Below are 23,983 nucleotides of genomic sequence, written 5' to 3'. Positions count from 1 at the left end.
TGCTGAGATCCATATAGGAAAGAAAAAGTACCGGTACTTCTTATTATAGCTGCTGTCTGAAAGGAAGGTGAGAGGGTAAATTAGGTTAGTGTAGTAGAAGAGGTGTTTATATCATTTGTCTTTAAATAACTGAATTGTTTAACTTTGAGGCCAGTTAAAAAAAATCCTCTGGATTTTTACTATTTATAATAAATAAATTATTTACTTTTTTCTTGTTTTTTTTAAAAAAATGGTAAAAATTATGTCAAATTCAATTGTAGACTCTTGATTAAACTTCTTGGGGTAAGACCTAAGCCACCAATGTGTGTGAAAATGATTCTGCTCTTCTTATTACAGTTGATTACAGTGTGCTCTGTTATAAAGGGTGGAGACACTTGGTTGTTCTCCAAAGAAAGTGAGTAATAATTGACCTAATGTACAGTGCACATGAATAACATATTCTTTTGGTAAGAAATTTATGTTTTACAGGGTGTGCTAGAGTTCACATCCCTTTTTTACGTCTTCCAAAAGATTTTAAAATACTCAGCTGCTCTATTAAATTTCTAATTCAACAAAGACTCAAATGCAAAGTATGTATTAGATAAAGCTCTTGAGTCAAGTCCAAATGCTGAAAAATCTTTTAATCTGCCTTGAAAACAGCTGTTTAGAATTTTGAATAGAAATAATAACAATTTTCCTCAGCATATATTATTGCTGTTCACATCAGTCCCAAACTGGGATACATTTCTCTTTGTTATAACTGATGTGAAGTATTTCTGCTGTTATAAAGGTTCAGCTGTCTTCTAAACATACTTGGCATGATAGTCTGTCCCCAATTAAGTCAATAGGAGTTTTGTCTTTGACTTCAGAGAGGGGTGAGAAGCAGGATTTCACCTCAGGTGTTTTGATTTGCTCAGAAGGCAGGAGTTGACTTTAACTCCTTCAGTGTCAGGCTCATGAACGTGGCCTTGTTGAGGTGTTCCTGTTAGTGCCACTATATCTTCTTGACTATCTAGTTCCCCTTTAATGGTACTACTTTAGTCCCCATGAACACACTCAAATAAATGGCAAGTTTTTTAGACATATGAAGCTTTTAATCCTCTCTTCATAAATAAACGAGTAATCTTGTAAAAATATTCATATACCGGCTCCGCATTAAATAATGTTCGGTAAAATTGAGTTCCTAGGCATGTGCATTCAAAGAAATTACAAACGAATTCAAGGTGATTAACATGATAACAGTGAACACCAAAAGAAATAATGATTTGCCTTTTGAAAAATGATGCCCAAACCCCACAGGCCTGGCTTGCATTTATTCCACAACTCTTCATTTTGTCATATCCAGAGGATAAATTCTACATGCATTTCCCAAAGGAACTGGTCATATATGAGAACACATGGGCACTTTTTTTTTTTAAAGACTCGGATATAGAAATTCTGTACTGTCGGGAAATAAAGCCTGGATGGAACCCCTCTTTGATTCTGGCTCTGATCCAAAGCCAATGAGTCAAAGAAAGGATTTGACTTCAGAGTAGTCAGCTTATGTCAGCCAACTCCAGTGAGGGGTGTGAGGGAGTTGGAGGCACTTTGTTCTGTGCACAGGCATTTGTGGCAGTCCATAATTTTGGATACACGTAAGACATTTTCAGTTACAAATATGAAATCACGTTAGCAAAGAAGACTCTCTTTTTTTTTCTGTAGGCTCAGGGTGCCAGATGAGGATTGTCATTACCTGGACAGGGGGATTTAGGTCTTATAATAAATTGGTGATTATTGGTAGGGAAAGATACTGTATTAAAATGTATTAGCTACTCTTTATTTTAAGCTTAGTACCCCGCATTTGAAAACAATGTATTTTTTGTGTTATGCATATGCTTTAGAAATGGGTGTTTCTTGGATGTTGGGATGTTCATGTATGCATTGAAGGTCACATATAGAAATGTGAGAACACAGCATGTGCATGTGTACCCCAAACAATGCTACCAATGAAAAGCAGGTAGCCCATTAACTTTACAAAGGGAATGTAAGCATTTCTTACCAGGGGCCTGATCCCATTACATCTTTCTATTAAGTTCAGTGAGCTTTGGATCAGGCCCTGACTTTGGTGCATGGAAAAGTCATGAGTTCTTTTTTCAGTGAGGGCACTTCATCTTTTAGTAATCAAACCTGAACCTGCTTTGCAACTGCACATAGGGACATTCTACAAATACAGGGCATCCGTTGATGTGAATGGGACCCCCTGCATCCAGCCATGAGCAGTATTTGATCCCAGACATGCAACATGCATGCTGTATTTTACGTTCCTGCAAACAGGAACATGAAGATTATGTGAAAAATCAAGAAGATCATTGTATAATAGGGTTTTAATTAGCTGTTTAAAATGTACTGATTCAATTTCTAGTTCCTAATTAAGTGAACTGGAGGAGGGGGAGCATCAAAGCAGTCTTCTTGCCAAGTGAGAGTTCCAGTCTGGTGGCAATCTCATTTTAAACGTGGGCTAAACTACATTATCTTTATAATTTAGGCTTACAGTATATTTACACACTAATAAAAGTTTTGTGTTTAAGGGCAGCCTAACCACATCAAGCTGTTTTTATTTTATAACACTAAATAATTTAATGCTTTAAAAACATTTTTCTAATTCCAATTTATCTATCAGAAGTATGGCATGAAAAGTGACGCTTAATTATTAAAATAAGGGTTCACAGCTGTTCCTAACCCAAGCACCTCCTAACAGGAATGATATGGATAAATAGCATACTTTCTGGGAACTTGCCTTTTGGACAGAATGCAAAATAACTGTGATAATTAGGAGGAAGTTTTCTCTGCCACTGAAGTGTCCCAAATTACTGGCTTTCTATTGTTTTATGGGATGTTTTTGTTTTGCTTTGCTTTTTAAAGCCACCTAAAACTTTTCCCACAGTATTGGTGTGAATGCAGCTGTAACTTTCAGTATCAGTCAAAATAGTTTGTTCCGCCATTAACGTTTCTGGGGCTGATGTGTTTGTATCAGTGGCCATCTAGATCTCTAAATGTTCCCTTCAATTACAAATTAAAACCAAAAACTTCCTTTCAAACTTGCAAACTTATAGTTAAAACATTTCTTTTTAAGTACAAGTTTGAATTGGCACCATAACTACTAAACCTTGCATTTCAGGCTGATGCCAGAGCTCCCACAGAGGAACTGTATATACTGTACTGCACTCTATAAGCTCACTCTCCTTAACACTTCAATTTGAAGAGTTCTGGTTTATCACTGGTTAACCCCATCCTGTTTTCCATTTTCTCCACTCTCCTCCCAACAATTATGGGAAGCCCCTGTACTCTCATGTAACTTAATGGTTCTCTTGCCTTAAATCCCAGACAGATATTGGCCCCTAATAGGCATAGTGTCCACTGCTTCAGAGTGTGAATCTGTATTGGCTGAGAGGTTGGGAGAGTTGGATTTGGCTGGAACAGGTTCCCAACTACTAAACAGCATGGGCTTGATTCAAAGCCTGTTGAAGTAATAGATTCTCACTGACTTCAGGTTTACTTTCATTTGCCAATTTACTGCATTTTGTGTGTGTGAGGTGGGTGGGTGGGGGTTATGTCATTTATGGCATATGTCATCTCTGCAGCTGGATTAAGCCATTCCTGATGTCGTTTGCAACCCTTTAACTCTTACTTCATCTGGTGAAGCATTTGTTTTTCCTATTGTCTGACAGTGAAGTATGAGAATAATATCAGGGCAAAACATTTGGACCACATCAGCTTGAGGAGAACAGGCCAAAAAGAATGTGGAAATCAACTGTCTACAGATGGGAAACGGTCCTTTTGGAAAATATGAGGTTAATAGCTGCAATTTATGTAACTTTGTTTATTCATATGTGGTCGCCTAGTGCTAGTTAGTACATAATATGTCAGAGAAAATAGCCAGATGAGACAGTCTAGTGTTTTATGTTAATGATCTACTTATCATAGTGCTTTTATATTCTCACGCATTTCTCAAGCCGATACCTTTCTGCTGGACAGAATATGAACAGAACCTTGCTTTTGTTCCTCACTTTCCTTAAAAATAACATCCATTAAGGCAAGGCATCCCACTCCCAGGGTGGAACCAAGACTTGTTGGGGTCAGCTTGGTATTCAGGTTCTCTTCCTAGCTGGCTGCTCCTGGCTATGCCTCCCTTTTAACTAGTTGGTTGGCTGGCCTTTGCTGGCAAGCTTCCCTCTCCTGGTTGGCTGGCCCCTCATGGCTGGCTGACCCATCTCTTCTTTTTCTTCTCTTCCCCCCGCCCCACTACCTCCCTATGGGTCTCCTCACTCCCATTGTTTGTCTCTCCTCTTGCTCCCTTTACCACCTTCTTGTTTGCCTCCCCACCCGTTATATTCACTTTGATCCTTTCTCCCTTGCTACATCCTTCTTTCCTATGCTCTCTCTTTCTTTGTTGGCTGTTTATCCCTGTTTCCCTCACACCTGTTCTCTAACCCCTTTTCTCTCCTGTTTTCTCCCTTTTCCTCAAATTTGTTCCATCCTCCCTGTGCACTGGGGGCACTGCCTGGGCACTTTCATTAAAACAGAGGAAATTATATTGTTACTAAAACACCATCTAAGAATGTTTTTGAGGGTTTTATTTTGGTGGCTTATGGAGATTCCCCCTTGGTATATGCCTCTCTTTCCTGAGCCTCATGGATTTATGAGCCCAGTCTACACTCAGGCAAATCTTACAGTCATACATCCGATAGAAACTCTATTAAAGTGTCCCATACTTCTTCTGTGTCTTCTTACCTCATTGTTGTCTACCAAGAAATCTGTGTATCAAATAACAGCTTTTCTCCTCTATAATTGGCTATTGTCTCCTGTAGGATTCCTTTAGAAATGCTTCAGCCCACTGTTTCGGACATTACAATTGCAATTGTGGTCTCACAAACACTTCATTACGTCAGTGTGGAATAAGAATTTTTTTAGTGATCACAATGATGGGAAAGGAAGTACAGGCAAATGTCATGGCAGCTAAATAGAAGTTTGCTGAAGAACCTGGTATTTAAAAAAGAAGTTCCCAAGTAAGATGAGGTGCTGCATTTCATAGAGTTTTCCTTTCTCACGTATTTCAAGCTCAATCTTGCACTCTGTACTCAGGCAAAAGCGTCCACTGACCAGTGTAAATGTTGCCTAATTAAGAACTGCATGATTGAGCCCCTTATTAGCTGCTGTGTAGCACATCACTTTCCGTCTGGCTGAAAACTACGTAAATATTATCAATACTGATTGATGGATCAGCCCTAATGGGTCCTGTTAGGGCAACTCTCTCAACATTGTCTGTATTGGAAAAAAAACCCTCTTCTTTCTCCCTGATGTGTTAAGCCACCTCTCATGTCAGAAATATGAATCCCACCTGAGAGGGCATTGCTGCCACATGGCAATGTGTTGCTGCGAGTGAACACTCCTTGTCCAGCTGCCAAGAGACAGATTCTGAGGGCTTGTGGATTGCCTTTTCGCATATGCCCAGATGAGGTACATTTTTGTATAAAAATTGTTAATGCAACTTATTGAGTTGGAAAATTAATTAGACTATCTAATTGATTGCACATGAATTCCTCTGAGGAATGTGTTCTATTGCCGGTACTCTTGTACAACACAGAAAATCTCAAGAAATAATTCCTATGGACTTTGACTAGAAGCTGATGACCAACTGTGCATAGAAAGTTAGAGGATCTTGGCATGAAAAAATGTTACATGAAAGCTCTTATTTATTATTTGTATTATAGTGATGCCAAGAGGTCTCAAATGAGCTTGGAGCCCTATTGTGCCAGGTGCTGTACAAACATATACTAAATCTTTGCCCCAAAGAGATTACAGTCTCGTTAGGCAGAACTCCCGGATTGTGTGTGTATGAAGGAAGTACGGTCAACTCCATTTTACAGGTGGGGAACTGAAGCACAGAAAATTAAGTCACTTGTCCAGTGACACACAAGAAATCTGTAGCAGAGCTAGGAACTGAACCCAGGTCTCCTGAGTCCCAGCCATCTGTCTTAAACTGAGGAGCATCCTTCCTTTTTAACGATTCAGTCAGTAAGGAATTTCCAGCCTATTATATACAGCGCTTGGTAAAACTACCAAGTGATGCATATATATTAGACAGGCATCTGGACCTCAGTTCCTGCATCTGCTTTTACCTGTTAGCAGGAGTACGCTATGCAGTTCATAAAATTTCCCAAACTGCTTTTATTTATAAAAAGTTTAGCAGTAGGCCATAAATAATATATTTAACTATGACAAATTTGAAAAGATATTATGGGTATAAATGTATTTTAAATACACTCTCATGACCACCACCCTACACACTTCATGGCTTTCAGTAATATTCATATTATAAATTCCTGCCATGGCTCATTTCTCATGATGAATTAACCATGATGCATCATGCCTGGTTAAGTAGTACATTACACTTAGTTATGTTCCCCTGGAGAATGAGAGAGACAGAGAAAGGGGAGGCAGGTTAACCCCACTCTACTTGAGTGTTAGGAACTCCCACGTTGGGATTTTAGTGAGATTTCCAACATGTAGACCTACAGTTGAGATGTTCTCTCCAGTGCCAGGTATGAACACTAAAGTGAGATTGAATTCTATTTATATCCACAGTATCATAGTAAAATATATAGTATAGTATATACTATACTATAAAATAAATAGTACTATATACTATAGTTATATATATATATATATATATATTATATATATATATAAGTATATAATAAAATCAAAGCTTTTGCTTTAGTCACTTGCCCCCCAATTAGTTTAGGGGGAAGGAAACACGGCACAGTCTCCCTTTCCTATATGCTCTCCATGCCCAATCAAGAGGGATCTCATGCTATTTTGTGTGAAAGCAACAGGATTCTGTGTAAGCATGCAAGGAATGAACAGAACTACATGTTCATGTCAGTGTAATAATTGAGTTTCTGCTGACAGCCTGCTTGAGCCCTCTGCTCCCCTCCCCTCCCCTCTGAGAAAATGTTCCTATTTATTAGTTCCCATTGACATGGATTCTGGGAGCACCACTGTTCTGGATCAACTGCTTGACTCCATTAGATCCAGATGTTTTACATATTTACATTGACATATTTAAATGATTGTCCTGGCAACAAATAAAAAGTTCCTCTTTGAAGGAGCTTTGGGATTTACACAGTGTGGAGGTGAGAGAAGCCTTTATTTTTTTGCAAGGGGATCTTCAAAATAACTAGCTAGGAATCTTCCAGAACTAAACAGCAAATCATGCAATGGACCACTCGGTATCAATTAAGATTTCCAAGCTTTTGACACTTCCCCAGGAGCAGATCATCAGTAAAATACAATTGGACCATGTCATTTATGATTGAGCCAATATGGGCCTGATTTTCAAAAGAGGCTCCTAACTTTGTGGGGGAGGGGTTCTGTTTTTGGATCCAGAACTGTAGTCACTGAGCATGAAATCCTGTCCCATTAAAATCACTGAGAGTTCTGCCTTTGAGTTCAGTGGAGCCAGGGTTTCACCCATAGGGATGGGTTGTCATAAGTGTTGAGCAGCGGCAGCTCCCATTGACTTCAAGTGGGGTGGAAGGTGTTAAGCATCTCTGAAAATGAGGATGTAGCGGTGTTATTTAAATGATTGTCTTGGCAACAAACTCTCATTGACTTCATTGAGGCCAGAATTTCACCATAGACTTCTAAAGCTGAGCACTTTGGAAACTGACATGCCCCAAATTAGTAGACACGTTTGAAAATTTGTATCAGTCATTTGTTTACAGCAATTAATTGTAGTGAGGAAATTAAATTTTGGCAGGTAACAATGTATGTTGTAGGCTTCCCATGGGAACAACTGCTTTCCAAGACTTAGTGGCTTGTACTGGCACCAAGCATGGGACAAATGGAATCTTAGGAACTCCCAACAGGAGGTAGAATAATTGGGGTTGTGGGTTGTTTTATTTATCTAAGCATTCAAAAAAAAAAAAGTTTTGCAGTACCTCTTACATTAGAGTAATGTACACATAACTAGCAGGAAGACTAAGGAAAAGCAAATTACATCATCACAGATGTTATACAAAATTCAGGAAATGTTAAACAATATGCTGAGAATGTGGAATTATTTTTACATACTGAATAGCAACAATAGGTCTGCCATAGTCGGTATGCATGAAAAAGCCCAAAGCCTTTTAGGAAGACTTACAATTCTACTTTAACCAATACGTCAAGTTTAACAAATATTGAACAACGGTGATCTTCATTAAGTTGCCTACTGGGAAGTTCAGTAAGACCTCCCACCCCTCATGCATATAAAGGCAGAATTTGACCTTAAAACTTGGTAACAGCCTATGACTAACGATTCCAGGTTTTGATTTCTATTTTGGCTGATGTTTATTTTTGCCTAGCTTGATGCCTCTCTTATTCCTTAGAAAAATTGGATTTTGTAGTTTTAATATAAAGGTGACAGCATCGTTATGAGTTGAAATCAGTTAGTTTTTATCGTCCCTGGGGCGATGAACATCCCACAGAGCACTACTGCAGGCATCAGTCACGCAGACTGTAGCTGTTCGCTGTTTTTGGAACACTCGCACACCCAATAGCACTTGACGAGCAGAACGCTCCCTGAACTACATCCCCTATGGCTGCTATGCATGACCAAGAAATGAATGGCTGTTAGGATCCTTTCAAAGCAACATTACCACTTTCCATTTGTATCAGAGATTGTTTTTTTCTAACCAAATATTAGTAAGTTGGGATTGGCAGTGTTTCATAGGCTGCTTCCAGTTTAGTGGAATCTCAGCTAGTGTGTCTGAGCCTGAATTAAACCCCAGATGGTTATAGGTTACAATGTTATGCAGGTGTATCAGCTCTTTTGCCTACAAGGAGAAAGGTAGGTGTTTCCTAATTACCGTATGTAATGGAGACATGATTTATTCTCATACCTGTTGTACACTTTTCCCATCAAATCTCAGTGATGGTGTAATCAGAGTTATTCAATCTAATTGAAGTATCATTACTACATGCATTCATTGTTAAATACACACTAAAATGAACGCCACCTTGATGGCTAAACATGATGAACCAGATTGATCTCAGTTATACCAATGTAAATACAGAAAACTCCATTGATGTCAGAATTACTCCATATTTGCAGCACTGTAAATGAGATCAGAATCTTGTCCCATGACACAAACGGTTGTGCAGTGTTGCTGAGTGCTATTAGCTGCTGAGTTGACTGTACCATATTGGTGTCTGAAATGATTTGTTTCTATATCAATTTAAATTTATAAGATGCTCTGAGACCTTTTGGGATGCAAAGTGCAATGTGGATATAAAATCATGATCAAGGACACACTGTGAAGATGAAATAGAATATTCGTATATTATTTATTATTGTCTCCAAATAGTGGTTTTGGTGTATTTAGCCAACCAGTTACTGCACAGAATTATATAAATTTCCACTATCTTATGCAAAAAATAGTGATAGTTTATTGCTTATTGGCACTGATAATTGAACAAATTGAGTAATGAAGGACTTTAATTTTTACAGCAGTTAAAATCTGTGACTAATCAAATGTTTCTGAAATGCTTAGATTTTTAACCTGAAAATCTGTACAAGCGCCTGGCAGAACAGAGTTGGACGGGTGAGCATGTGCTGTGTGTCAGAGTCCACATTCCAGTATAGTCTGCATGCTTATTATTTCTGCATAGGGGAAACTTTTCCATAGCCATAATTTCCCATGAGTGCTGATTCCATTTTGTTATGGTAAAGAGGGAGAGACGTTCTCTTCCCAAGCCAGCTGATTTTTGGCAGCCATTAGAATGGGGTAAGAAGAGATTGGCGATTGCTCTAATCTCATTAAGGGACTGCCAGAAGTCTAGAAATCCTGCACTCTGAAAGAGGATCACAAAAGCGATATATGATGCAAACATACACCTATCAAAAAACTTCCTGACCACATTTATTGCTATCACTTTAAATTATCCAATCTGAAATACATATTCTAATTTCTTTTCCACCATTTCCATTGTGCGTTCACTCTTTGCATTTCACTTAGCTTGAACGTTGAAACTGGCCAGTTCCCTTCATCTCACTTCCCCCTTTTCTTTGTAATCCGTTTAATTTCTGGACTGGGTCTCACCCAGCACACTACGGTTGCATTTGGCTTCACCACACTGCAGAAGAATATTTATATTTAAAAAAGAAATGAAGAGAACATTCTAGTTTTTTTTTTTTTAAACAAAAATTACCCCACACCTTTTTTTAAAAAAATTGCGGACGTATCCCTTTTAGTTCTGGGTGTCATATTGTCTGTGTAAGAGCATTTCCTCTCCTCTTTCCCTCCTTCCCTGCACCCCAGAGGTTGCTCTATTTAATCTACTGTAGCTCATTAGGATCTATTTTTCTTACACAGTTTGCACTGCTTTTGGATAGTCTAAACTATTTTCTAGTCAATGTCTTTTGGAGCCAAATAGAAAAACAGACCCAAAGAGTTAGTCTACTAGTGTTGTCTTTACCTTGCTGTTTAATAGTTAATATCTGTGGTGTGTTAGGAGAGTTTCTATAACGTGGCACTTCTTAAGAACTCTTTTTAAAAAGAAGTAATAACTGCAGCCAACTTGTTCTTTTTAAGTGGAACTTCCAGACTATTTAAATTAAGCCCATTCTCCTTAATAATCATCTGGGCTCGACAGTAAATATGTCACCAAAATTTGTTATTCTTCGCAAAAGGGAGGAGAGAAAAAAATCAGTTTGAATTTTATTTCATTATTGTTATAATCTTTTGAGAAGAATTGAAAAAATGAAAAGCTACAACAGAGCATTCCTTTTCAGGATATACAGGAAATGGGGGGAGGGGGAAGAATGTGTCAGGTAACTGATTATTCAGATATGAGAAGTTCTCCGTTTAGTTGCATTGCTTACTGTTTTCTTCATCATGAAAAAGAATAAAATGTGGTAACAATTTTCTGTATTTGGACTACTGCCGCACATAATTGGGATCAACAGAGCTAAAGCCTTGATTTTGGTGAAATGCTTAGTCTGCGTGTTGGATTAAAATGTGTGCAACAAATCACTCCAATTCTGTAATAATTATTGAATATTTTTTATTTTATTATTTTAATGTTATTACTTTTCAGTGACAGACTTTGAGAAGTGGGTCAGTTGCAAGAACAAAACTGGCATGAAAAGAGCTGTATATTTGCTCTTGAACATGGATTGCCAAAATACTTTTTTAAAATGGTCAGCCTGATTTGTTCTATACATCAAATGCAGCTGATAAAAGATAGAGTTAGGCTTATGTGGATAATAAACTATTATTTAAAAGTCCTGTTCTTTAACCAGTACCAAGGAGTACTAGATAGCATTTGCTAGATAGGCATGTTAAAAAGATCATCTTGCAAAGATGGATTTTTGAAGAAGCTTACAGAATGGAAAATAAATTTAGGCTAAACTGTGCCAGCCAGGCAATATATGACTACAGTACGAGCAACAAGCAAAGGTGGTGGAGACATGGAGAAATGGGGTCACTGAAGTTATAAATTATGGGATGACATTTGTGGTGCTGCAGTATATGAAGCTGTAAACAACTTTTGTGGCTGATTAAATGCTGAAGTTAGAGCAATATAATAGCAAAAGCAGCTTATTGCAAGTACTGTGAGTGCCAACATCATGATCATTATTCCTATTACATGACTAAGGAAAATAATGAGAGGCAGCTAAGCATACTCAGAAATAGTATTAAAAATATTTACAGTGTTGTTGTTTTCTTTTCTCATGACGGTTTGAAAGCCCCCTGCTGCCTCTACTGGAAAATCCATGGCAATGATACATTTTAGGGCTTGGCTAGGATGCGTGTGTGTGGGAGAGTGTGAGAGTTAAACAGTGAATATTTTTTTGAGGAAATGGCCTATGTAGAAAAAGGAGGGTTGTGGTTGGACACAGTTATCATCAAGCAGAATTTCAGTGTCACCTGTGAAGAGATAATCCTTGTAATTGAGTGCTCTGGGGGTGATTGGTTGAAATTCGTCTTGTCACATAGTTTGATACACTATTAAAAGGACAACTTTATACAAAATAGCAAGCTAGATGAAGAAAGGCAGGAACTCTTGAGTCTTAGGTCTGCTGCTGACTCAGTCTGTGAAGTTAGGTGAGCCACATAACCAAGTTGAAAGTGCTATATACAGTGGTAGCATACAAGCAACTGACAGGGACATTGTGTAAGGGAAGCAGGAACAGAGTAGTTGCCTTCCCCACCTCTCTATGGCAGTGAAATCATTAGATAGCATTATTTGGGTTTTTTTGCATGGTGTGTGTGAAGCATAATATTTGTTTAAAAAAAAATACAAGCTCTCCCTCCTCTACCGTAGGACCTTGAGCATGACTGAGATATCTAGGAGCACTCTGAGAGACTAAAGAGCACTGCAAATTTGAGGCCCAACTCCTAACCATTGTTTTCTTTAACTGTCCACAGTTAATGTTCCAGTTTACTACTACACTCAGTCTTCTGTCACTTTCCCTTCAGTTCTCAGCCTCATAGTAATTTGTAGAATACAGTCTAATCTTGTTTTAGTCATAGCACACATCGCCTTCTGGAAAGAGGCATGTTGTAATCTTCTCTGTCATGTATAAGTATATAGCTCCTCCTTTTGTTTATAATTATTATAAAGGTTTGGATCTGAAATAATTGGAGACTGATGGATGAATTTACATCATTTTGTTCCTTCCATGCAGTTCTGTTGCTCTTTGAGTTCAGGAAAGAGACAGTAGTGACTGAAATACTGTGGAACATGTGGTCACTGAAACAGTGTTTCTCTGTTAATATTGTAGTTGGTGGGAGGTAAATGTATATTAAAAGTGAAAGTGAGGCAACTAGTATTTTAAGTTGTATTGGTCTTGAAGGCCTGCTCAGCACAAATATACCCATGGCAGGTGGCTGCTCAGTTCAAGACTTCTAGAAAAGTAAGTTAATGATATTGACTTGTTAAGAAATTAGCCACAACAGATGAGTAATAGTAAGGTATTGGTGTATGCATAAGGGAGCTGTGCACCAATAGACTATTGACATACCCTGTGTTATATATAAACTATAATATTAATATACAAAACAACAGTTTGGAACATTAATACTGCAGTTTATGGGGCAAACCCAATATATTTTCTAAGTAGGTTTCTATGATTTAGGTGGAGTTACTAATGCTTTATACTAGTTTGAGAGAAAAAACTCATCTATATAGTTATTTGCATTTAATTGTCTTGGTTTTTCAAGAAAAGGAAAAAAGAAAATAAGAAACCGCCTATATTTTATTTGTAAGGTTTCACCCACACAGAGTAATTTTCCTCTAAGTTAAGAGCAAGTGGAAATAGAGTGGGTCTCTACTCTGTATGTAACCTTAACATCATCTATTAGAGTGAACACTACAATAAACCAATGGATTAAATATTTGCATCTTCTTGACAGTAGTCACAAACCACAAAACAGATAAAATACAGATTCTTCAGAACAATATTATTGCTTGTGGAATGCACATATTGCCCATTCCTACAATCTTTGGGCCAAATCCTCCAGTCTTTACTCAAGCAAAATTCCCCTTGAGTTCTTTGGGAGCTTTGTCTGAACAAGAGTAGCAGAATTTGGCCCCATGCTTTTACTGTTAGAGAGAGGCAGTTACAACCACCCTGAGAAATCTTCTTGTAGGTTCCATTCTTTGGGGTGTCATTAGCATCTGTTTTAATTAGAGTAAATATATTGCCCCTCGCCTTCCCACACGAGATTGTTTACAGACTGGTGTTCGTTCTTACAGAATACGTGTAGTTCTCTACAATTAATTTGCCAGAAATGCCACTTCTGTGCTGCTGCATTTCTGATGCTAATTAATTCATTACAGGAAGCATTTTGTGCTTGCAAGGTCACCAGGGTTAGATTTATCTTGGCATGAGCATTTAGCTGAGATCTTTCAGTAGGAAGAGTCAAGTTAGGTACTTTTTTCAGTGATCTTTTCTCTTGCTGTCACAAACCAGTGTTCTTACTGAGATGTCCAGTGGTTGATAGATTCTCACTAGTGTTTACAGTAGAGATGGGCTCAAGCCACAAATTTTGAATGTTCCACAGGCGCATTTTGAATGTCCCAAAGCTCAGAGGTTTACAGATGTGAAATTTTGCTTTGTTCCACTAACAAGACCAGGATTCATTTGCAAAATCAAGATCTGTATCTACGATTGGATTTTGAAGACCCTCAACATATGGATTCAAAGTTTTGATTCCATCCCATTTCTAGATTGCAGCACCGATGTATTTGATGCTGATCTTATTTAAAGTTTGCATCTGATCTGGAATCTTTGCTACAATCAAGACCATCGTGATCCCATTTTCAAATCATCAGATATACACAAATAGAAGATTAAAAGAGGGCTCGTGTTACATTGTTACAAGTGTTAAAAACAATTTAAAAGGAACATAAGATGTTTGTTAAAGCATCTGTACTTGTCTGAGAAGTAACCATGGGCCTGGAAGTCTTTTGTGGCTTAAAATTGTGGGAAGAGACTCTTAATAATCCCAGGTAACACTTTTTGCTTTAGGATCTAAACTTTCCAACCCTATCAAGAGAGAATCTTTTCCCAAAGAATCACAACTCTAACAGATAGTATTTATTACAGTATTCACACTGCTGCTATGTGGTCATTGGTTTCAAGCTCTTTAACAGTACATGATAGCATAATTATGTAGTTACAGCTTTGTAACATCTGCTAAGTTAATGGAGTTTTTTTAGCCTGTGTAAGCACTGCAGGATCAGGTCCTGATTTGGAAATTCTATCATGTCATGAATCTTCTTTGTACCAGTCTAGGTAAATGTAGTATTTACCTAGATAGTTATCTAATAGACATAAGGATATTTTTAGTATTAATTCTTTGAAAAATAAAATACTCTGTGTTACTCCCACCTCCCAATAAAGATTCAATTTTCAAAAGTAGTCTCTAAATTTGTTGCTGTAATTTTAGAGACATGGCTAATTTGCATGCCCTGAATTTGTGCTTACAAAATTGCAAGCACAAGATATGAAACTGGGTTGAGGCCTCTCAAAAATTTGACCCAAAGTACTAAATTCCAACTTTGTCTGTTGGACAGTTGAGGTACAGTATAGAATTATTTTTTACTCAATCAGATCAAAACTGTCCAGCATTGTTTGGAATCCCTTCCAGAGTTCTAGGAATTTGCTTGTGTTCCCTTTCTCTCCTATCCAATCTTTCACTTGTGTTGCCTTTCTCTCCCCCAAAATAAATGATGCCGCCACATACTTCTAGACAAGGACTGGATGAAATTCCTTTTGGAATCCATCAACTTCTCTTTTGAACTGATGGGGACACTCTTGAGCAATGCAAATACTTCCCTCTTCCACAGAACTGGATGTGTGGCTAGAGCACTCTCCGCCTCTGCCATTCCAGGGAGAAGGGGACTGGGACAAAAAAATGAAACTCTCTCTCATATAGCACCTACCATCATATTACTGTTCACTGTATTTTAATTATCTAGTAAATTAAATGCTCTTCCTTACTAGTAACTAGAGTCCTGATCAAAGTCCTGGCCCTTTTAGGGTGAAGTCAGTTGAAAAACGCTAAGTTCCTATAGAAGATAGGAGGAGTATAGTCTACAAATACCATTGATGTGAAAGGCAAAAGTAGAAATTCCTCCCTGTACGCTGTATTAGTATGTTGAAGATATTTCCTCATATTGTTCCTTCCTCTTCCATTATTTTGTTTTTCTCCTTTATCCTTCTTGCGTTGTTTCAGAAACCTGGGTTGGTGACACTGTAACATGGAAATCAGTAGGTGTTTTCTTCCTTCTTCTGATACTTTTGTAACAAATTGTCCACTGCCCAGATTCCAAGTGTTAAATAACTCCTTCTCTTTTGACATGTTTCCTTGTATGCTTGATGAGGTTGATTTGACAGTTCTCGATCATTGGCTAGCTGTAGTAGTACATGGAATATCTCATTTACTCTGACCTTTGGAGACTTTGTTTTTCTACCTAGAGCTCTAATGTGTATAATCCTCTTCTCTTTCTCCACCCTGCTTCACAATGGACTAAAGCAAACTCCTTCTCCCAGTCTACTTCTTTAGTATGACATATGTCTTTAGTCTCATCTTCAGCTAAAATATAAAGGTAATTTTCAAAGCTGTTCATGTGCATTTAGGTACACATGACTCCAATGAACATCAGTGGCTGTATTTCCTTGTGAAATTGTATGTTGATTTTGAAGGGATCTAGTACTTTATAATCAGACTGCCAATCTGCAAAAGTGGAAAAGGGGTCTTGGTTTCTACAGATGGTTTTTAAATCAGTGGTCCAAAAATAAAATTGGAGGTGAGTCTGGCAGCTTTGGCTATCAACCATGCCTTGAAACTATCCACACATCTACATGGACTGTCATAGAGTATAATGCAGGATGAGGCCCTTAGTTTGAACCATTGTCCTCTATGGTTGGTGCAAAGTCTCTGCATGAGAATTTCCGTCAACTTAAGGATGGTAACTCCTGTGAGTAAGGCAAGCAGGATTTCATCTCTGGTCCTTAGACTGATCTGAATTTTAAAATCAGTGCTCCAGTCATTTAAAATTTACTTTTAAACAATACGTTTACATTTAAGAAAGACAAACTGTACTTACAGACATCAAGGTTAATGTGATGTGAGCACTTAAAGATCCCAGGGTGATGCATATCTGGGTGTTGTAGTTGTTGCAGATAGCCTAATGCTCCGAGTCACATCGGGCAATACCATCCAGTCTGTACTTGGACCAATTATTGTTATTTATCGCGGTGCTGCATTTTGGTTATGCAAATAACTAGTAGATACATGAAAGAATGTATAAAATTGTGGAATGCTCATGAAATAAATAATGGCCCTATCCAACAATCTGGTGATCATCTGCAGTGAAGTGCTGAGTCCCATCAACTAGAGTTAGGTGAAAATGTTTGTGTTTTCAACAGCAAATGTTTGCAAAATTAAAATATATTTTAAAAGTTGCCAGATTTTTCAAAAATTTAAGTGAAAATTTTCTATGAAAACTTTTTTGAATTTTTTTTCTTATTTTTTTACCTGGCATTTTTCAACTAGCTTTACTCTCAAATCCTAACTAACGGCTTGATCATGCAGACCTTTATTTTTGTGCTTTGCTTGTTGAAGTAGCTGCATTGACTTGACTTGAGCTTGGATGGATTATATATAGATCAGGGTTTCTCAAACAGGGGTCGCCGCTTGTGTAGGGAAAGCCCCTGGCGGGCCGGGCAGGTTTGTTTACCTGCCCCGTCCGCAGGTCCGGCCGATCATGGCTCCCACTGGCCATGGATCGCTGCTCCGGGCCAATGGGAGCTTCTGGAAGCAGCGACCAGTAAGTCCCTCGGCCCGCGCCGCTTCCAGCAGCTCCCATTGGCCCGGAGCAGTGATTCGCGGCCAGTGGGAGCCGCGATCAGCCAGACCTGCGGACGGGGCAGGTAAACAAACCTGTCTGGCCCGACAGGGGCTTTCCCTACACAAGCAGCCACCCCTGTTTGAGAAACCCTGATATAGATTGTGAGGAAGAGTTTGCGGGATCAAGACCCAAGTCAGTGAGAGTTGAGGGCCTTGTAGAAGAAGGCCCAGGATTTATAACCTCTTGAAATCAGCATGATTTACAAAGCCAAACATGTTTTTTTAAAGGAATGTAAATAGTGTGAGTGATATAAGTATGTATGTGTTAGGTATACTTCGTCCGGCCTCTGCATGGGGAAGCGCCTAGACTAGATGACCTTTCGAGGTCCCTTCCAGCCCTACATGTCTATGATTTTATAATGTCTTTACTTGTTCTACAATTAGAGTTTCTTCTTCTAATATTTTGAATGGAACTCATTTCACTTTCTTTTTCTAAGCATTCACCTTGTACTGTATCAGCATATATTATTTGTGTCTAATCCAAAGCCGATTGATGTTTGTGGTAAAAGTCCTATTGACCTCAGTGGGCATTGGATCAGGCCCTTATATAAGAAACTGGCGCTGAAAAAAGCATGGTTTTCTCTGTGAACACATGTTAATGTGAGCATCCAAATTAATCTTTTTACTAATCCTTTTTATTGGCCTCCAGATTTTTCCATTCAAAGAAAAAAAAAAAAAGAGGGAGTGATGAATCTTCTGTAAAAAGATCAAAATTTTATTTGACGAGTGGGGTCTGGCATGTGCCGGAGACAGCAGGAATTGGTGTTGCTATTTTGTTGTTGCCGTGGGAGAATGGAACAAAATAAAGGCTACTAATATTTTATTAACATCCCAGTTTAATTCTGTCTGTTGGATAAATGGCCTGTACTACCATAAACAAATCAAAGCAGATGTATTCCACATGCCCTCAGTTCAGCTGTAGGCAAAGTTTACCCATATGCTTGGTACGGAACATGTCTGTATAACCGTGAAAATTATGCTTAATAAACTTCATGTAGACTACATACCCGTGAGACCCGTTTAAAAACAACAGTTGTGGAAATAAACAGAACCTCTTTTATAAGGGTGATTTTAAGTACTGTGCTAAATATTAAAACAAACTTCATTCAATTTGATGAAAAGACCTCACTGATGTTATTACTAGATATGCTCCTAAGCTGCAAAGTGGATCCAAATCTAGAGCTTAACTTCCCCAAAGTGTGGGAGTCATTCAGCTTAAGGAGTTTTCCTTCTGGGACCATCTGAAATACAGGAATGCATTAAGCAAAAAAGGTGCACAAATATTCGATCAAATTTGTAACTGAACTACAGTAGCTTCAGCCATGCTCATGTGCATTATAGTGTTGGTTTTCTGTGAACATTTGAGGGGTTGAATTTTACTAACACAGCCATTCACAGAATGGGACCTGCTTAGCTGCATTGGTGAATAACCATGGAGACTGATTTTAAACGTACCCATGCAAAGATGCGTCCCCTCAAGGAACAAACAATACCTGACTTATCTGACGTGTTACAAATAAATTTGAGTGTCTACCATTTTACAGAGGTATGCCTCATCATGATAATATCTGAGCATCTCCCATTAAATAAAAGAAAACAACAAAACTCTCACTCCTCATCATGTGCAGGAATACCTTAAAAAGTAGTGGAATTCTTTTTCTTCTTCTCACTTCTCCCTCTCACCCAAACACATGTGGGCTCTATGAAGAGCAATGGTAAGGAAGCTAAGACAAAGAAACAGGGCTTACATTTAGTCCTGAAAATTATGAGGAGACTTGGAGCATCTTAAATATCAAATATTAATGGTAAAGTAATTGTGATCAATCCACAGAGATGTTTATTTCATATTCAAATACATTGACTATTAAAAATAAACCTGAGAGAAATTGTGCCCATGGACAATCAGTATGTTGGAAAGAGGGATTTTGGGGGATTTTTATGGGGTAAATTATTAGTTGCAAATTATTTACCCAGCTCTGCTTTATTATGAGTTATGTAATGTCTTTCTAATGTGATGCTGACTAGATTTCCTTTCTTTGGTTCAGATTATAGGACTGGCCCGTGCTTCACACTGGTAACCAATCAGATGTGCCAGGGACAGCTCACTGGAATAGTCTGCACAAAAACCCTTTGCTGTGCAACAGTTGGGAGAGCATGGGGCCACCCCTGTGAAATGTGTCCAGCTCAGCCTCATCCCTGCCGCCGGGGTTTCATTCCAAATATTCGCACAGGAGCCTGTCAAGGTAAGCTAGGTGCCAAAGCTTCACCAAGAGCTGCTAAAATTATTAATGGCTTAATCTTGATTGAGTTACATTGCTTTGTATAACCTGACCTAAGCCATTCTCTGCTGTACGTGGGAAGAATGGAAAAACGATGTCAGATACATTACTTGATGGTTCGCTAAGTGTATGATATTCAAGTAAGTGCACTAGTAACTTAGGTCATGTGAGAGCAGCCAGGTTCTTAATGAATTTTTCACTGCCAGCAGCTCCTTCATTTGACTGGATAGTGGTGTTTCTCTATACACACATTACCACTCTGAGAAAGGGTTTGTTCTGTTTCAAACTGTACTCAAGATAGACAGAAAACCAAACCTGTGAAGATGTTGTTCTCTCTGCTTATCTTAATTTTTTTCTTACTTCAGTTTGTTGGCATTAGGTTCGGTCTGTATGTCTTGTCTTTTGAGCTACATTCATCTGACCTGGAGAAAACTGCATGTCGTGCCATTTAAAATGCCCAAATTAAAAATGCCCTATTGTACATTTTAAACAATTTTTGGAAATATATTTGCATTTGGTTCAAATGGTAAAATCCACCCAGATGTTGCTTGCTTCTTTCTGAGCATGCCTCACCCTAGAAAGTCCTTACGCTGCTTTTTTGGCTTTTATTCTAATACTTCCAGCTGTACAAATTCTTTTATTGTCTGGATGTCTGGCAGGAAACAGAAGAAAGTTAACAGGGGCAGCCATGTACTGAACTGGTGTGGATTATAAATTCTCAGGACTGTATCTTTGGGACTTGTTCATTTAGACCTCTCGAACATATTTTGTATTGTGAAAATAGAGAAGATAAAGATTATAAATCTATTACTAATTTTATTTAATAATGAAATTCCTGTGAAGAACTTAAAGGCATTCCATTGCATTAAAACATTTAGACAGCTTGTACCACTGGCCAAGTCCTGTCTGGTGCCTGCAAAGAGGCCTGATATACCTCTAGATGGACACATGTTAATGCTGCTTTTGTAGGATACATGTGCCCATATTCTGACCTCACACATCCTAAGGCACAGTCCTCTCTCTCTGTGAAAGAGCAGGGAGAAACTGTGTAGAGGGTTGAATATTGCAGTCATTGGCAGGTCAGGAACTGTATGTGCATAAATGTTTGACCCATGCCCTCAGCTCTCAGGCTGCACCTTGTTATACCTCTCCATTGTTGGTGTCACGGGAAGGTCCAGAACAAGGCTGCTTCTTCACACTGCAGGTTTCTTAGCACGCAACTACATGCAATGCCAATCCAATTTTGGCTCTGTAGGTTTGACTTGTACTTCCAGTTGATCTCTTCTCTTGTGTCCATACTTTTAACAGACCAGCTATGGAACTATATGTTATCTTTATTCTTCATGCAATTGTATGACATCCAGTCCTCTTTAAATCAGATAACTTAAATGTCTTCAATCTTAGTGGATGTTATTTCACATCCATATTTGATCTAAATAGTAAAATGAAAGCAGGTTCAATAAAATCCAGGCTTGTTCACGCAGGTTCTCTGAAGAAAGAACAAGCCTATGATGTTTGAGAGTCAGTAAGACAAATGGACACATATTTAAGATATAAATAATATAAATAAATACATCGAGGAAAAATACAAAATTGTTGCCCACTGTTCAAATCTGCTCTTTGTCTGTCTATCTGGCATATTTTAAAAAATGCAGAAAGTTAAATTAATGAAGTGTCATGGTTGAGATTTTAAACACTTAAAAATCAGGGGAATCAAAGATGTAGGATGAAATGTTCAAGTGTTTAAGTAATTTATGAGCACAAGTTCCATTGGCTTTTAATGGGATTTATACTCCTAGATCACTTAGGCGCTTTTGAAAATCCCATCTGTAGCCCTCACATGAATTGAATCTCAGCCCTTTTTGTAGACAAAGTACTTTTGTGTTTGACATTATGGGCCAGATTGTGGCTGGCTCTGTGGTGTTCACAAAGGACAGACGGAGAGTTTTCTCCATCTTGTGTCCCTGTGTTTAAGCCAGTAATGGTGAGGAACACAAGCACTGCAATCATCTAGTTTTACCAGCAGCAGTAGACTCCCCAAGGAGAGGCTAGAAGAGAAGGATCATGGGGGTGTGGCCAGTGCAAGGGTGGGAGGACCATTCTGAATGCTCCCACAGATGGTGGAGCTCAGGGGTCCGACTTGCACTACCATGCAGCTCCCAGAAGAATTCTCTGAGACCTCCAAGCCCTCCCACTGCTGCTTTGCTCCTCCTCCCTTCCACTTTCCAATGCAGCCATTGCTGAAAGCCACAGTCTAGCCAGACTTTTGCAACTTAATATTTATGTGCAGCCTTGCTTTGTTAAGGTTGATGTGGTGACAAAAAATGGGGATCCCTTGACATGTTCACATTTAATTTCCTACCCACAAGGTGCCATCAATTTTGCTGTTTCATTTTCTTAAAAACAAAGATTAAATATAAGGAGGAGGAAAAAAGGGAAAGCAAAAAGCTACGTCATTAATGTCTAAGTACATTGTTCATTAATGTCAGTCATGGATTCTTAAACCAGGTCCTAACCACCACTTATTTAAGGGTAGTTGGCCCCTTGCCCCTTGGAAGTGAAGAATAAAAACTCCCCATCAATAGTAGACTGAATACCACGAAGAACAAGGGTCTCTCCCACAGGCTGTAGCTTGAAGCTCTTGCACTCATCCAAAATGCCTCATTCTGCATATGCCTATTGTACATGCCTGTCAAGATTTTCAGAAGGGGTTAGTGATTTGTGGGTGCCCAATTTGAGAAACGTTAAAGGGGCCTGATTTTCAGAGGACAGTCTTCCCTGTACTGAAAATGCCCCAAATGTTTTGAAAAACAGAAGTAAATGTTATAGCAATAAGCTGAAAGGGTGAAACAATAATAAGCAAGCAATTTCTTACAGAATTTTTTTTAGAGAATTGTAATTAATCATTCTTTCTATAATGTAATTACAAAATCAATCTCTTCACGGGCAAGAATCATATTATGATGATGGGATGAGCAACAGATTTAGGCATATTTACTTAGTTTCTGCATGGACAAATTGTTATGGCTCTTTCTGAGGAATGAATTAAATGTGGGTGTTTTCCCTTTATTATATGATAGATGTGGATGAATGCCAAGCCATCCCTGGGATCTGTCATGGGGGAAATTGTATTAATACTGTTGGATCTTTTGAGTGCAAATGCCCAGCTGGACACAAGTTTAATGAAGTGACACAAAAATGCGAAGGTAAGAACTTTCAGAACTTTCATCTCAAAGTAAGGGGGAGAAAACTTCGGTTTGATGCCAGCTTTGTTTAGAAGATTGTCACAAATGTTCCAGTCTCTCTTATTTCCTTGAGTATGCAAATGCTATTGCACATATGAACAATATGCCTTTCTTCTTCTAAACCAGAGAAAATATTGCCCCTGCAGCTTTTTCCATTTTTTTTCATGTAACCGTTTACAGACTTAAAAACTCAAGGTACATCTGAATCAAATTAAACACGAAAACATAGAATATTTATGAACTAATATTTTGCTTTAGAAATATTTGAGGCACATGTCTTTGCACAATTTGATTTACAAGAATGCTTATATGACATGCAGGATCCAATTTCCCTCTCTTTACTTAGGGCAACACTCCATTTGACATGAATGGGAGCTTGGCTTGAGTAACAACTGCAAGATTAAGACCTAACTGTCCTTGGAAGTTGTATATTTTGTGTGTTTTTTCTTTTCTACTTTAGATGAAGTATTTTGTCTTCCTTTATCAGTGCTTTGGTCCTCGTTATGTAGATGAGTGGCAGATGGCAATGCAGAAATGTGCATTACAATCAGGAGCTTGGGCAAAGGAGGGAGGACTAGTGGCAGGAGCTTGGAGTCCAGGGTCAGAGTCAGTATCAGGGTCAAGAGTCAAGCAGAGGCTGAAAACTGGAGTCAGAGTTTGGAGTCAAGCTGCGGGTCAGAGCTGGAGACAGCGTCAGGAATCAAGCTGAGTGTCAATACCTAGTATCCTAGTCAGTGTTGGGGTTCTGGAGGTCGATCAGGGGTCAGAATCCAAATCAGACCCTGAAAATGGAAGCCCTCCCCCTCTTTCATCCCAAGCCTTACTGAGCAACACTGTAGCTTGATCCTTTACATTGAAGTCAATGACAACCAGGGCCGTCTCCAGGCACCAGCTTAACAAGCAGGTGCTTGGGGCGGCCAAGGGAGAGGGGCGGCACCTGCGGCAATTCGGGGCGGCAGGTCCCTCACTCCCTCTAGGAGCGAAGGACCTGCCGCTGAACTGCCGCCGCCGATCGCGGCTCCCCCCCCCCCCC

At 38.8% G+C, this 23,983-nt stretch overlaps 1 protein-coding gene across 2 annotated transcripts in view; it reads left to right on the top strand.

The window, feature by feature from the left end:
* Positions 1–23,983, top strand: part of FBN1 (fibrillin 1) — a 216,332-nt gene that overhangs the window by 59,878 nt on the left and 132,471 nt on the right. For both annotated transcript variants that reach the window (XM_024200606.3, XM_024200598.3), the window contains exons 7-8: positions 19,472–19,669; positions 22,786–22,911. In XM_024200606.3, coding sequence (XP_024056374.1) covers positions 19,472–19,669; positions 22,786–22,911 — 324 coding nt within the window. The remainder of the gene's footprint in view (positions 1–19,471; positions 19,670–22,785; positions 22,912–23,983) is intronic.

Source organism: Terrapene carolina, unplaced genomic scaffold (genome assembly GCF_002925995.2).
Source record: "Terrapene carolina triunguis isolate 2854851 unplaced genomic scaffold, T_m_triunguis-2.0 Scaffold67, whole genome shotgun sequence".
Taxonomy (NCBI): Eukaryota; Metazoa; Chordata; order Testudines; family Emydidae; genus Terrapene; species Terrapene triunguis.
Note: the sequence above shows the minus strand (reverse complement) of the source record. Positions and strands in the feature narration are given on the sequence as shown.